Below are 15,607 nucleotides of genomic sequence, written 5' to 3'. Positions count from 1 at the left end.
GTCCGTAAGCATACTACGTCCGATTGAACTCACTAAACCAGTGATACACAGTAGTTTTAGATGGAGCTTCATCACCAAAAGTTGAAGTTAGTTGATCTATGCACTGTTGTTGCGTTAAACCACGCCGAAAATCATAATAAATCATAGCACGAATATTTTCACGAGTGAGTTCCATTCTTGCAGCGAGATGACAACCCGTCAAAAACAAAACACTAGCGTTAATAAGAAAGAAAAAATATACCGGCCAGTACTTAAAAAAGTTCAAATTTTACCATGGAGGTCAAATATCATCATCATCATATCAGCCTTTTATCGCTCACTGCTGAGCATAGGCCTCTCTTCCAGTACGCCACTTGGTCAAATATACTATTTAAGAAGATTGTAATCCCGGTTTCCGGATATGTAAATAGCAGCCCTCGTATCATATATTTTTTTTAGATTTTTCATCCTGTTATTTTAGAAGTTACAGGGGGGGGGGACCACACATTTTTTCACTTTGGAAGTGTCTCTCGCGCAAACTATTCAGTTTAGAAAAAAATTATATTAGAAACCTAAATATCATTTTTGAAGACCTATCTATTGATACCCCACACAGGGTTTGATGAAAAAACAATTTTTTTTTTTTAATTTTATGACGTATTAAAAGAAACTACTTACTAGATCTCGTTCAAACCAATTTATTTTCGGTGGAAGTTTTTATGGCAATGTGTATCATATATTTTTTTTAGATTTTTCATTCTGTTATTTTAGAAGTTACGGGGGGGGGGACACAGGTTTTACCACTTTGGAAGTGTCTCTTGCGCAAACTATTCAGTTTAGGAAAAAATGATATTAGAAATCTCAATATCATTTTTAAAGACCTATCCATAGATACCGCACACGTATGGGTTTGATGAAAAAAGAATTTTTGAGTTTCAGTTCTAAGTATGAGGAACCCCCAAAATTTATTGTTTTTTTTCTTCTATTTTTGTGTAGAAATCTTTATGCGGTTCATAGAATACATCTACTTACCAAGTTTGAACAGTATAGCTCTTATAGTTTCGGAAAAAAGTGGCTGTGACATAGGTAATCGGACAGACAGACGGACATGACGAATCTATAAGGGTTTCGTTTTTTGCCATTTGGCGACGGAACCCTAAAAACGCCTAAATACAGCACGCGCTGTGCGTTTTAGTCGTTTTAGATGAGAAAAAGTCAACGGATGAGAGGTATCCAGTTGAACAGAACTGTTCGATATACTCCTCAATTAAGCTCTTCTGATGAAGAATGAAGAACTCCAGGATAGTACTATCGTATTTTTTTTATTAACTTAATAACTATATACAGTATTTTTGGTAATATATAATATGTGTAGCCGCTTCGGCTGTACGGTGCAGTCTAATGTAGGTACACGGAGCGGGGAGCCGTGACGTATGTGTGTGACGTCATGTGTCGTCAACCGGTCTTCGTAGGAGTACTTATGTTGCGCCAACATCCTCCCGCCTCTTAAAGCCTTGGCTTTAAGCCTTGTCTTCATCAAGGAAGGGGCAGATCCTGTTGATGGCTCGTCGAATCGTGCCTTTGGTTGTGAGTATATCCGCAACTCGACTTGCGCCATCACTTCCAGGATACACTGCCTGTATTCGTCCCAATGGCCATTTCAGTGGTGAAGTCGCCTCGTCTTTTATCAAGACCATTTGACCGGGCTTGATGTCGGGGCGTCGCTGCTGCCATCGGGTACGCTGCTGCAATTCGCAGATATATTCTTGACTCCATCTCGACCAAAAGTGTTGCCTTGCTTGCTCAATCCTTGCGTATCTATGAAGCCGATTAGGATTGACATCTTGCAAATCAGGTGCCGGTAGCGAGACAAGGGGTCTTCCAATCAGAAAATGCCCTGGGGTGAGAGGTGCTAAATCGGTTGGAGAGGATGACATAGGACAGAGGGGCCTAGAATTAAGAACTGCCTCAATCTGTGCGAACAACGATGTCAATTCTTCGAAAGTTAAGTGAGTATTGCCTACCACCCTTTTCATATGAAATTTCGCAGACCGGACAGCTGCTTCGTAAAGGCCTCCAAAATTTGGAGCGTACGCAGGCGAAAAATGGAAGACTATTTTTTCATCTACAAATGCATCTGACACAGAACTGGAGGTAGCATTGAGAGACTCGCCTATCTCGCGACTAGCGCCTACGAAATTTCTCCCATTGTCACAAAATATCTCTCGAGGCATTCCTCGTCGAGATATGAAGCGACGCAATGCTAAAATAAAATCTTCTGTGCTCAGAGAACTTACAAGTTCCAAATGAACTGCCTTTATCTTAAAATCTATAAAAACACATAGGTAACTCTTATGGAGTTTCGCACCACGACCTTTCCTGTCACTCACAAAAAACGGACCGGCAAAATCAGTACCTACCACCTCAAACGCATATCCAGGTGTTACCCGCTGAGCTGGCAAGTTTCCCATGATTTGCTGAGCTACTTCTCCTTTCATTCTTTTGCAACGAGTGCAATTGTTGTAAGTACGTCTAGCGAGTACTCTGCCATTTAAAGGCCAATAGTGTTCGCGAATGACTGACAGAAGAAGTTGTGGCGGTGCGTGTAATAGTTTGAAGTGGAAATATCTAAATAATAATTTAGTGAATTGATGTTTTGCATCTAGAAGAATAGGGTGTTTTTTATCAAAATCATAATTCGAATTATCTAACCTTCCACCCACTCGAATCAATCCTGAGTCATCGACAAAAGGAGTTAATTTCCCTGATCCAATAATAGACTTTGGATTCCTATCGTAATTAGGAAAGCTTTGTCTTTGTGACAAATAAGCTAATTTTGACTCAGCTTGTTCAAGCTCGTCCACAGTTAATAAACTGTTAGCTTTACAATGTTGTTTATGCAGCAAGCTATTGATAAATCGACACATGTACGCGAATATCCTTCTAAGTTTAAGAAAACTGGAATAATTTGACATGTCGATTATCGGTACTGTCGGTGTTTCAACTCTTGCTGCATATACACGTAACTCAGGTAAGCTCTTTTCTGTCGCTTCAGTTTGTTCTGGCCACCGATCAGTTGTATCCTGCAGGAATGCAGGTCCCTCCCACCACAGTGACAACGACTGTAGCTCGTCTGGAAATACACCTTGTGAGGCAAGGTCACTTGGGTTTTGTGCCGAAGGGACATACATCCATGCAGCATCCGAACACTTATCATTTATTTCAGCGACTCGATGCGACACAAAAGTGCACAATTTGTTTGTAGGAATGCGCAACCAACCCAATACAATTTTACTGTCAGACCAAAAATATCTTTTTGCGATATTACAGCGTAACGCTTGCACAACCTTTTCGCATAGACGCGAAACTAATAAAGATGCACAAAGTTCCAATTTTGGGATAGTCGTGGCCCTCAAAGGCGTGACTTTTGTTTTAGCGCACAAAAGTCGAACCGTACAATTCCCTTACTCATCTACTGATCTTAAATAAATACACCCTGCATATGCCTTTATAGAGGCATCCGAAAATGCATGAATTTGAATTTCAACCGCATTTCTACAGCTGGCGTGGCGTGGAATACTTATTTCCTTCAAGTAATGAATATTGTTGACAAATCTGGTCCAGATACAGTTCGGCGCCTGGGGTATTTCTTGATCCCAGTCCAATTTCTGTGACCACAACGATTGCAAAAAGATTTTGCATAAAATAACGCATACACTCAACAGCCCTAAAGGATCAAATATACTTGAAGCTACAGATAGGACGGCCCTTTTAGTGTATTTTACATGTTTATCCAGCAATTGCAACTTTGAACATTTTATTAATATACTGTCGGCATTTGGGTTCCACTCCACGCCTAGCGTGTTACTTTGATTGGATATTTTCAAGTTATCCTGTTGAGAACTATTTGTCTCCATTACTTCACAGAGAAATTGCTTAGAATTACTTTTTAACTTTCTTAAATTAAAATGAGCTGAACTCAATGTTTTGTTGACCCCTTGATAAAGGCTTAATAATTGTCCTTCATCATCTGTACCAGTTATCAAATCGTCTATGTAGAAATCATGGACAATCACTTCCTTTATCAAAGGATCACTACATTCATAGCCCAGTTGGGCTAGACATCTCGTGCTTAAGAACGGCGCACTTGACGTGCCATAAGTCAAAGTATTCAGGGCTAGATACTTTATGCGTTCGCCTTCATTTTAACGCCATAATATCATTTGAAGATGTCTCTGCGAAGGTTCCACGATTACTTGCCGATACATTTTTTCTATATCTCCCGTGAATATGAAAACGTGCTGGCGAAATCGTATTAGAATAGAAAAAATGTCGTCTTGAATCGTGGCACCAACCATGAGGATATCATTAAGCGAGTAGCCTGAATCAGTCCGAGCTGAAGCGTCAAAGACAACGCGACACTTCGTAGATTCGCTTTGCTCCTTTAAAATTGGGTGGTGGGGCAGAAAATTGGCTTTTTCAGGCTTCTTGCTTTGTGACAAGTGGTTCAGCTGCGCATATTCATTTATAAAATCTACATATTGCGATTTTACATCAGGCTGCCTTCTAAACCTGTGCTCCAAGGAATCAAACCGTTTCCTTGCTATTCTATATGAGTCACCTAGAATATCTGGTTGACTTTTCAAGGGCAGCGTGACGCAAAATCTGCCATCAGCCAAGCGTCGTGTGTTTTGCTTGAAATGTTCTTCGCACGCCTCCTCTTCTGGGGACAACACTGGTGCAGCTGGCACTTCCTCCAACTCCCAAAACTTACTTAGCTGATCGCGTATTTCTCTACTGAAACCACAATGCTCAGTTTTTGTTCTACTACTCTTAGTAGTTAACATTGTTTTTCCTACCACTAACCAACCAAATATTGAATTTTGTAATTTTGGCTTATTGTAACCGAGCTCAATTTGTCCATTGCGTATTAAGTCCCAAAATATCGCACCGCCTATTAATATGTCAATTTCAGCAGGCTTGTACCAGCCTGGGTCTGCTAATGTGATATTTTGAGGGATATCAATATTCGAAATATCCACTTCCTCTGACGGTAAGGGTTTCATTATCTGAGGGAGAATGTAGGCATCAACTTGCGCACACGGTGCCTTAACACTACGATTACGCGCTTGAATAGTTACCGCGCAGTGTTTCTTGACATCAAACGAAATACTTTTAATACCCGTAATGTTGACGTCTATATCCTCACCCTGCATGCCTAACTTCTCCACCAGCGCCTCAGATATAAAATTAGATTGAGCACTACAGTCGAGCAAACAACGTGCCTCATGCATTGCATTTGTTTTCTCGTTCTTAACTAAAATAACTGCAGTAGACAACAAGACTTCGTTATCGCCGCTGACTGATAATGATATGGGCGCAGACACATACTCCTTCTCACCTCCGTCCTTCTGTTTATCCGACGTCATAGTTTTGTGTAGAAGAGTGTTGTGTTTACGCTTACAAATAACACATGGACTCGCCTTACATTGGTGTGCAAAGTGCCCACCACGGAAACAGTTAATGCACACTTTTAAAGTTTTTATTAATACATTTCGCTCATCGACTGACATCTGATTTAATTTTTCACAGTTATAAATTAAATGATCACCATTACATACACGACAAACTCGCGCATTATTTATATTTACGTTGCTCGATGTGTTAGAATCGCTCGCCGCGGCAACAAATGATTTTTGCACTTTATCCATTCGCTTATAATTAACTTGCTTATTCTCAGTTTTTTCACTAGTAGTTGTCGCTGAAATCATTTCCAACACATCGGCCCTTTGACGTAAAAACTCATAAAAATTATCTAGAGTAGGTTTCTCCGCTAAGCTATTTCTGTACTCTTCCCACTTCGTGCATGTGGCAGTATCCAATTTACTTGCAAACATAAATATAATAAGTGTGTCCCAGTTGTCTGTTTTTTCCCCTAAACTATTTAAAGCCCTCAAATGTTTCGAAACATGATCAATTAGAAAACGCAAAGACTTATCAGACTCCCTTCCTAACAAAGACACGTTAAAAAGTGACTTAAGGTGAGTGTGAATCAGCTGGCGCTTGTTATCAAATCTATCGCAAACTAATTTCCAAGCAGCGGTATAGTTAGCCGCCGATATTTCCATTGACTGAATAACAGACGCTGCGCTTCCTAATAAGGATGCTTTTAAATATTGAAACTTACAAATATCACTGAGACTCTCATTGTTATGAACAATTGATATGTAAACATCGCGAAACTCTAACCATTTGTTGGTGGAACCGTCAAAGCTAGGAAGACGTATGGTTGGTAGACGTACACCACCCGCGTCCGTCCCACTGCGGGACGAGCGCGCGTCGTCGTCCGGGCCCCCATCCAGCGAGGAGCGAGGCTCATTAGCCGCGATCAATTCCTGCGCCTGACTAATTGCGCAAAAGAATAACTTTTCTGTATTCTCCCGCTCACTAAAATCCGACTCGCTAGCTAGTTGTCCGTCCGTTTTAACCTTGGATTCACCCACTTCAATGTTTGTCTGGATCTTATCATATTCGTCAAACAATAATTCCACTTTTCGCAATCTTAATTTAATTTCATTTAAATTTGCCTTAGATACCTGTTTTAATTTCTTAAACTCATCTAAATAGTTCCTAAATATAGTTAATCGACCCTTAATCGATGCTCTTTTCGCCTTCAATTCTGTGTCAGACATATTGTAAACTGATAACGAATATAGGTCAGGCGGTTAAATAAAAAGTGCAATAAATACCTGTTATGTACGATTGCCTTATAAGAAACAGCTATTCGTCTCACCGGCTGATAACCAGAACAATAGAACTCGGCGCAGGCGACTGAGGGGCAGGCGCGGGCGCACGGGGCGGGTAACCTGGAATATTCGGCCGAAATACTATAATTTACGTAAAACAAACCTATATCCAAAAGCTAATGCGATAAGAGATGCGATACAGTTAAGGATAATACGATTAGCAACTTTAATTTAATAATATAAATGCAATATTCAAGCACAAAGGCAATGCAGGTACCTATGTCTCGATAACGGTAAATGGCTTATGCAATCAAAAATCGTACGAGTAATTTGCAATTTTAAAGATCTTTATGTTTATTTCAATGCAGATAGCAACGTAAACAAGGAAAAATATGTAACTTAATGTATTTTAGCGGTAAAACAATAATTATTTTTGTTACTAGTGCTATTATTATTGATTAAGTGCGTTTAAAAATGCTTTAGCTGGAGAAATAACGCAGTTAAATATATAGAAATGAGATCTGCTCGCACAAACGAAGCTTTACAGGGCTAATATGTTAAAATAGGTAGGATAAGGAACGGGCTAACCTCCCTTTTGTTTCTAGAAGTCGGCTACGGCACACATTACTTTAATGCTCGGCACTTAGGTATCACAATTTCCGGTAGGTATTTCACTCCGCCTTCTCTAGATTCCGGTGGTAATTGTGCAGCTCCGTTCTTCTCCCGTAAGTTCTTGTCCAATAGATTGCAGATTCGTGCTATGCGTCCACATAGCAACAGTAAAACGGTCGCCAAAATGTTCGATATACTCCTCAATTAAGCTCTTCTGATGAAGAATGAAGAACTCCAGGATAGTACTATCGTATTTTTTTTATTAACTTAATAACTATATACAGTATTTTTGGTAATATATAATATGTGTAGCCGCTTCGGCTGTACGGTGCAGTCTAATGTAGGTACACGGAGCGGGGAGCCGTGACGTATGTGTGTGACGTCATGTGTCGTCAACCGGTCTTCGTAGGAGTACTTATGTTGCGCCAACACAGAACAAAAAACGAATGAAAATGTTTAAATTTAGTAAGATAAAAATATATTTTACAGTACATATGGGGCTACTTTATAGCACTAGTGCGAGAAGTAGCATATTACGTTACTGTGTCGAACATTTAAAGGGCCATATGTACTGTAAAACGTTGTACGATACATGTGCGATTAGGTAATTCGCAACTCGTGTCGATTTAAAACACTCCCTTCGGTCGTGTTTTAAATTTAATTTATCGCCACTCGTTTCGAATTTCCTATTTTTCGCACTTGTATCGTAATGTACTATATAATGACGATGACTGGGAACAAAAGAGGATATTTTCTTCTTTCTTGTTGGTGGCACGATATAACGATTACATAAATACTGTAATAGAAGGAAAAATTAATGGATGGAGATACCATGGAAGGCATTTGTAATTTATGCTAAAGAGAAGGTTAATGTTGTGATAGGAGATTAAAAGTAAACAAATGAGCAGAATTAAGGCGGCGGTACTCAACCGACTAGAGAGTCGGCTCATATTAAATGTGTGAATGAATATATGATAATATTGATAATCTTTAGTTTACTCCGATTATATATATGATAAGATATTGATTCTTTTCTATTCAAATTTAAAAGAGAATCTTTTGTCTTTACAATTTCATCCAATCTTATGCAACTTTCTTCATCTCCTGGTACATGCTACTCTACGTATAGCCAATTCTTTATTTGACCCATGTAACTTTTCTTAGGGAGTCCCTTTCCGCGAAGGTTTTCAATCCTGCACTCTATTTTTCATCACACTAGTTTGAAAAAGTTCTTATTTCAAGTGTGATGAAAAACATTGTGTGTAACTCCGGGGGTAAGAATATTGCAAACTCGGGTCCTTAATTCACTCAATCATGTAGAGTCCATCAGTGATGGAACATCACTGATTGAGAGCTGTCACTTTTGACAGCTAGATATGGATTTGCATCGAAAATGGAAACAATGTTAAACAGCTAGTTAAATCTGAATGTATGCAAAAAAAGGGATAAATAAAGACAATTGTAGTTTTAAACAATAAGTGTTTTGATTGAGAATCCGTACAGCTATTTTGGCGACGAGGATGTTACAATGTGTCGGTGATTAAAGCGGATACGAAATCATCGCACGCATTTCGAAGACACGCGATAAAAAAATATGTTTCAAGATTATGCTGCAGGGTCCTCGGGACCGAAATTTGAACCGTATGAAGAAGCCAGCACACTTCCAGAAAGATGGCGTTTGTGGAAGAGGAATTTTCAGTATTACATTGAGAGCCAGGTCGGATTAAACGACAAACAGAAAGTAGCGAGGTTACTGCATCAAGCAGGGACAGAGGTCCAAGAAATATATGAAAGCATAAAAGACGAGCAGGTCGACGGCAGTACAGATTACGAAAAATGTATAAAAAGACTAGACTCATATTTTGAACCAGACGTAAATATTAATTATGAACGACAGAAGTTTCGTAATATTCGAAAGGAAGAAGAAGAAACAATGGAGCAATTTATAATGAAATTAAGAAAACAAGCCACATTTTGCGATTTTCCGGAAAAAGAGGACGCAATAAAAGATCAAGTTATTGAGAAATGTAGTGATATAAACCTAAAGCTCAAGTTTTTAAAGAAAGGAAAGGAGCTGACGCTCAATAAAATCATGGAAATATCAAGACTATGAAATGGAAAAGATGGTTAGTAAAATTTAAAGAAAGAAGAAAAAGAACAAGATAGTGTTAACAGGATCAGCAATGTGGAGTGCTACCGGTGTGACCGGAGAGGGCATTTTGCTAAAAGTGCGGAGTGCAATGCAGCAAATGAGATATGCAACAAATGCGGATTAAAAGGCCATTTTGCCAAGTGCTGCAAAACAAAAATAAAGAAAGATATAAAGAAAAAGAAGAAGATGGTTAAATATGTAATAAAATCATGTTCAGAGGATTCAGACGAATCAGACGATGAAAGTGATAATAAAACTGTAACAAAAAGTGTAAATTCAGTGTTTACAGTGATAAGTTCTAAGGACAATAAGTTCGAGATTGTAGTTGGCGGTCATGTAAGTTCCCCTTTTATTGTAGACTCAGGTGCGCCAATAAATATTATAGATAAACATATGTTCAAGAAGTTCCTGAGATCAGGGTTGGATTGCCAACTTTGATAAAACAGCTGAAAAATATTATGCATATGGCGGCCAAGAGGTCCGAAGACTAGGATTTTTTAAAACAGTATTGTACTCTCCTGGCAGTAAAATTAAAGTAGATGCAGAAATTCTTGTTTTTAATGGATGCGGGCCTTCTCTGTTGAGTAAAACGACTTCAACCCAACTAGGATTGTTGAGAGTAGGACCCGAAGTAAATTGCATTAATAATATTCTAAAAGGGGATGGTGTTTTGAATCAATATCCTAATATTTTCAGGGGCATAGGGAAGCTTAAAGATTTCAAATTGTCAATTCCTATTGATCATAATGTTAAATTAGTAGCTCAAACTATTAGAAGACAACCTTTTCACATAAGGGACATAGAGAAAGACTTGATTAGAGAGTTAGTAGAAAATGACATTATAGAACCAGTAACTGGACCTACCCCCTGCGTTTCCCCTTCACACATAGTAAAGAAAAAAGAAGCAGGTCAATATAGACTTGTTATTGATATGAGAAAGGCTAATGAAGCAGTAATGAGGGAACGTGTTCCATTACCAACATTTGAAGAACTATTAGCAGATTTAAATGGATGTAAGTACTTTTCAACACTTGACCTCAAATCAGGATACCATCAGCTGGAGCTTGATGAGGACTCTAAAAAGATAACAGTCTTTAGCTGCAGTCTTGGCCTGTTTAGATACAAGCGTCTATTTTTTGGAATTAGATGTGCATCCGAAATATTTCAAAGAGTAATTGCACATCTCTTACAGGATATAGAGGGTGTTGCCAATAGCCAAGATGATATTCGTGTAGGTGGGCGAACAAGAGAAGAACATGATGCCCGACTCCATCATGTACTTAGACGGCTTAGTGACAGTGGTTTAACTTTGAATGAAAAAAAATGCTCATTTGGTGTCACCGAAATCAACTTCTTAGGACTTTCTGCTGAAGGAGTAAGACCTACTGTGACCAATCAACAAGTTGTACAGGATTTCAGAGAACCGCAAAATAAAGCAGAAGTAAGGAGCTTTTTGGGGCTTGTCAACTTCTCTGCTAGATTTATTCCCAACTTTAGCACAATTACTGGACCATTACGAGAACTTACCAAAAAGGACTCCGACTTTACTTGGAACATAGAACATGAAAATGCTTTTGCAAAACTGAAAACACTTATATCATCGGCTCCTGTGCTGGGTTTTTATGACAAAGATGCAGAAACAATTTTAGTGACCGATGCTAGTCCAATAGGCATTGCTGCAGTACTAATTCAAAATCAGAGAATAAAAACTGAGAAACAACCGATTATAATAAAATATCAAAGCAAAGCTCTATCTCCAACTGAACAAAGATATTCACTAACCGAAAAGGAAGCCCTCGCCATCGTATGGGCTTGTGAAAGCTTATACATGTATCTGATAGGTAGACTTCAAAATTTTGTCAGATCATAAGCCGTTGGAGATAATTTATTCTGCAAATTCATAGCCAAGTGCCCGTATACAGCGTTGGGTGTTAAGACTTCAACCGTTTACATTCAAAGTCATATACAGTGTGTGTCTTTCATAACGACACTAATTTCAAGGGCTGAAAGTATAAGACCTAATGAACTGAAATTAGCATTTTTAGTTAAAAAATAAAAAATTTCATACAAATTAATTGGGCACGCAATGTATCAGTAATAAATTAAACTTAACAATTGTCATGTGATTTCATTGAAATTTCGCTCTTAGTGACATCCTGACACCTATTACAATTACCTACATCGTACATGTCGGTGACACTTTTGATTGACAAGACCGTCAAAGATCATGACTAGTGACCTTGTTCGTAAGAAAAGGACTTAACCGCCCTGCTATCGCGAAACACTTTGCGAAGTTTCTCCTCTCTTTCTCACTCACAAAAGTTGCTTGAGGAGAAACTACGCAAGTGTTTCTTGGTCAAAGTTCGATTAAAAATAAAAAAAAGATTAAAAAGTTTTTATTTATTCAAAAAATAAAATCAATCTCTGCGATTCACTCGTCGAAGATAACGATGTTCGATGTGACGTCCTTGCATTTCGATGCAAGTGTTGCATCGGCGTATGAGAGACTGATGTACGCTTTCAAAATTAGTGTTCTGCTGAAGTTTTTGAAACGCGTCAGTTATTCTGTTCCGAAGATCTTCAACAGATATTTGTGGTTTCGAATACACTTCGTTTTTTATGGCCCCCCATAAAAAAAAATGTAACATCGTGAGGTCCGGTGAACGGGCCGGCCAACGTCGAGGCCCAAATCTACCGAGCCAGTGGTTTCCAAACATTAAGTTCAAATGATTACGCACGCGAACTGATGAATGTGCCGGAGCTCCGGCCATTTGCAACCAAGTCAGCTCCCGTGCTTCTTCTGGCAACGAATTAAAATAATTAGTCAATGGACCACTAAGCAATTCCAGGAATTTTTCGCCATTGAGATTTCCGTCGATAAATACTGGACCTATTATACGGTCACCATGAATGGCTGCCCAGACGTTTACAGCCCATCGGTATTGATGACCGGTCTCTCTTAGCACACGAGGATTTACTCTTGCCCAATAGTGTGTATTTCTCTGATTCCACACGCCGTTCCGAGTAAAAGTACTCTCATCAGTCCATATTACTCTTGAGGTAAATTGGTGGTCGGTATTGTGTTTGTTCAATAGCCAGCGACTAAATGTTAAACGTGGCAGCAAATCCCTAGGCAATATTGCGTGTGCCTTTAAAAATTTGTTTTTTTTGAGAATCCTGTGAACTGTTTTGTGCTTCATTTGGAAATGTCGCCCGGCATTTCTTGTACTGCATTCTGGATTTTCAGCAAAATGTTCCAGTATAATTTCTTCATTACGAACATGAAGACGGGGTCCATTTGCCAACGGTTGGATTCTCCCAGTAATAGGCATGTCTTCCCGGACACGCTGCAATGCACCGACTATGACTCTGGGGTTTTGCGGAATTCGACGATTTGGAAATTGCTCCCGATATAATGTTAACGCTAGTCTAGCATCTTGCATAGCTTCGCCATACTTTATAATCATATCCGCTAATTCTTGCGAGGTATAAGGCGATGGTCGTGGCATTTTGGCAAGAAAATTATGACATGACAATTTCATGAAAAAGTCACCTAAATATTTTACGTCAACCTACCTGCATCCTGTCATACCAGCCAGTGCAGTCAAAAGATTGGTGTAAGTAGGTAACTTTGTGTTAACTAAGAAGGCGGAATCAGATAATTGTTTCGTTTAAGTACTAGTACGGTCGCCAAGCCGCTCCGAGGCCAGATTTAATTGACTCAGCTCGGCCTTACCCACAACCGGTATCAATGTGTTCGGACAGTTCTCCTGATCACCGTACATGCGGTAGTAAAGCGGAAAAATGGTGGAGGGGATAGTAATGACGTCACAAAGATGGCGGCCGGACCTATTCTTTTTGGCGGTGTATCTCGAAAACCACTTAACCGATTTTAATCATCGAGGTGTCAAATAATAGCTTATATTATGGATATTATTTGCTTTTCTACAAACATTTACGTGAAACCTATAGGAAAAAAAATAATCACAAAAAACAGTTTTTTTATAAAATTATTATTTTTTATTTTGTAAAAATCTCCGTAAATATTAGCATTTCGCAAATTTTGTTTAATATAAAACATATTGCTTCATTATCAAGGAATATAATGAGCCTTAAAACATACAGATCGAGTAATAAACAATGAAGCTACACTCATTTATTTGCGCATGGGTAACGATAACTGGCTTTTACCGGTCGAAACTGTGGTGACTGTTACTATACGTATTGAATGGAATTTATAGAGTATCGGTTTTAATTACTGAAATTATAATGACAATTATAAAAACCAGACACAATAATGTTACCTTACTTCGACGTTTAGTCTCTTTTTTCGTCTTAATCATAGGTAGGTACATATTTCTTTTTAGTTAAAAATTTTATACAGGGTGAACTTTTAACCACCAGTCATACTCTGCGCAGCGACTTTATAGGTCATACTTAACAACTTTTACTATGGGACCAATTCCGAAATCGCGAAAAAATTTTTGACTGTCCCATATAAAGGTGCGACCAACTTTACCAGACCAACACTTTTCCAAACTGAGCTACAGCTGTCCGATGAAGTTAAGTACTTAGGACTAACTCTCGACAATAAACTCAATTGGAACAACCACATCAACAAACGGATAGACAAGGCGGGAGTTGTCTTCTGGCAGTGCAGAAGGATGATTGGTAAGAGGTGGGGACTCAACCCGAAAATTACCCTCTGGCTCTATAAGACGATAATCCGCCCCTTACACTGTTACGGTGCTCTGGTTTGGTGGCCAAGAACAAACCTAGGCAACGTACGAGACAAACTACAAAGACTTCAAAGGCTCGCATGCGCGGCCACCACTGGCTGCACGAGGTCTACCCCGACTGCAGCCATGGAGGTCATGCTAAACCTTCCACCGCTGCACCTACACATACAGCAAGAGGCCAGTCTCTCAGCGGTAAGGTTGCGAACCCTCAAGATATGGTCTAACATCACAGGAGCTCTTCACACAAAATGCCTGGAAAAGGTGTATGACGAATTTCCAGTGCTTAGGTCAGGCACGGACCGGATTCACAAACAAGCTATCTTCGATAAAAGATACAAAATACTGTTATATGAGGACGACAATCATGAAGGACTCAATCCCCGGGAGCTGAGAATCTTCACTGATGGGTCCAAAACAGACAGCGGATCGGGCTCTGGAACCTTCTCAGAAGACCTGAACATGTCGATCACCACTCCGCTAGGAGCCCATAACTCGGTATTCCAAGCTGAGTGCATGGGCATCATAAACGCGGCGGCTGCCATCACTGCAAGGAAGGTAGTAGGATCCTCCATCCGCATACTCTCCGACAGTAGAGCAGTCTTAATGGCTCTAAATAGCCATATAGTTACATCCAAACTTATACACGAATGCCACGAACGACTAATGGAGGTATGTCATAATAATAAGATCACCCTACAATGGATCAAGGGACACAGTGGATCCCGAGGTAACGATGCTGCGGACGAGCTTGCCAGGCAAGGATCGAATGCGGGGGCGATTGGTCCGGAACCGATTCTTCCGATACCATTTAGCAAGGTACGCTCAATGCTGCTGGCACGTACAGGGAAACTACACACAGAACACTGGCTGAACCAGACTGGATGCAGACAGGCAAAAGAAGCCATGCCTGGCATCAACGGAAAACTCACAAGGGCGCTCCTGCAACTAGGGAAGGTCCGACTGAGTATGGTAACCAGTGTCATAACAGGTCATGGACTATTTAACAAACATCTTTTCACAACAGGTGTCACAGACAGTCCCCTGTGCCGAGGTTGCATGGAGACAGAAGAAACAGCCTCTCACGTGGTGCTGGAATGCAGCGGAGTGACTCCATACAGGGCTAAACATCTCGGATCTCCGAGAGACCTCCCCGAGGTCCTACTCAACATCAAAGGTTTGATAGGATTCCTCGAGGAGCTGGGCTGGCAGGACTAGCCCACCCCCAACATATCTCGCAAAATAGGCGCAAGTCGTCGAGTTGCGGAAAAATCGCCCGAATACAATACAATACAATACAATACAAGGTGCGACCAGACCGCAGCTTAAAAAACGGTCACGATACGGAATCGCAGTGACGCGTCGTATGCGTACCGTTTTTG

General features: G+C 39.9%; 1 protein-coding gene across 1 annotated transcript; it reads right to left on the bottom strand.

Annotated features, from left to right (window-relative positions):
- Positions 1 to 2,959: 2,959 nt before the first annotated feature.
- On the bottom strand, positions 2,960 to 5,408 carry LOC133518597 (uncharacterized). The gene is made up of 2 exons (XM_061852259.1): positions 4,335 to 5,408; positions 2,960 to 3,112 (listed from the first exon to the last, which is right to left on the bottom strand). Exons 1-2 carry the CDS (start codon positions 5,406 to 5,408, stop codon positions 2,960 to 2,962), a joined length of 1,227 nt encoding a protein of 408 aa, XP_061708243.1.
- Positions 5,409 to 15,607: the final 10,199 nt, after the last annotated feature.

This window comes from Cydia pomonella, chromosome 6 (assembly GCF_033807575.1).
Source record: "Cydia pomonella isolate Wapato2018A chromosome 6, ilCydPomo1, whole genome shotgun sequence".
Taxonomy (NCBI): domain Eukaryota; kingdom Metazoa; phylum Arthropoda; class Insecta; order Lepidoptera; family Tortricidae; genus Cydia; species Cydia pomonella.
Note: the sequence above shows the minus strand (reverse complement) of the source record. Positions and strands in the feature narration are given on the sequence as shown.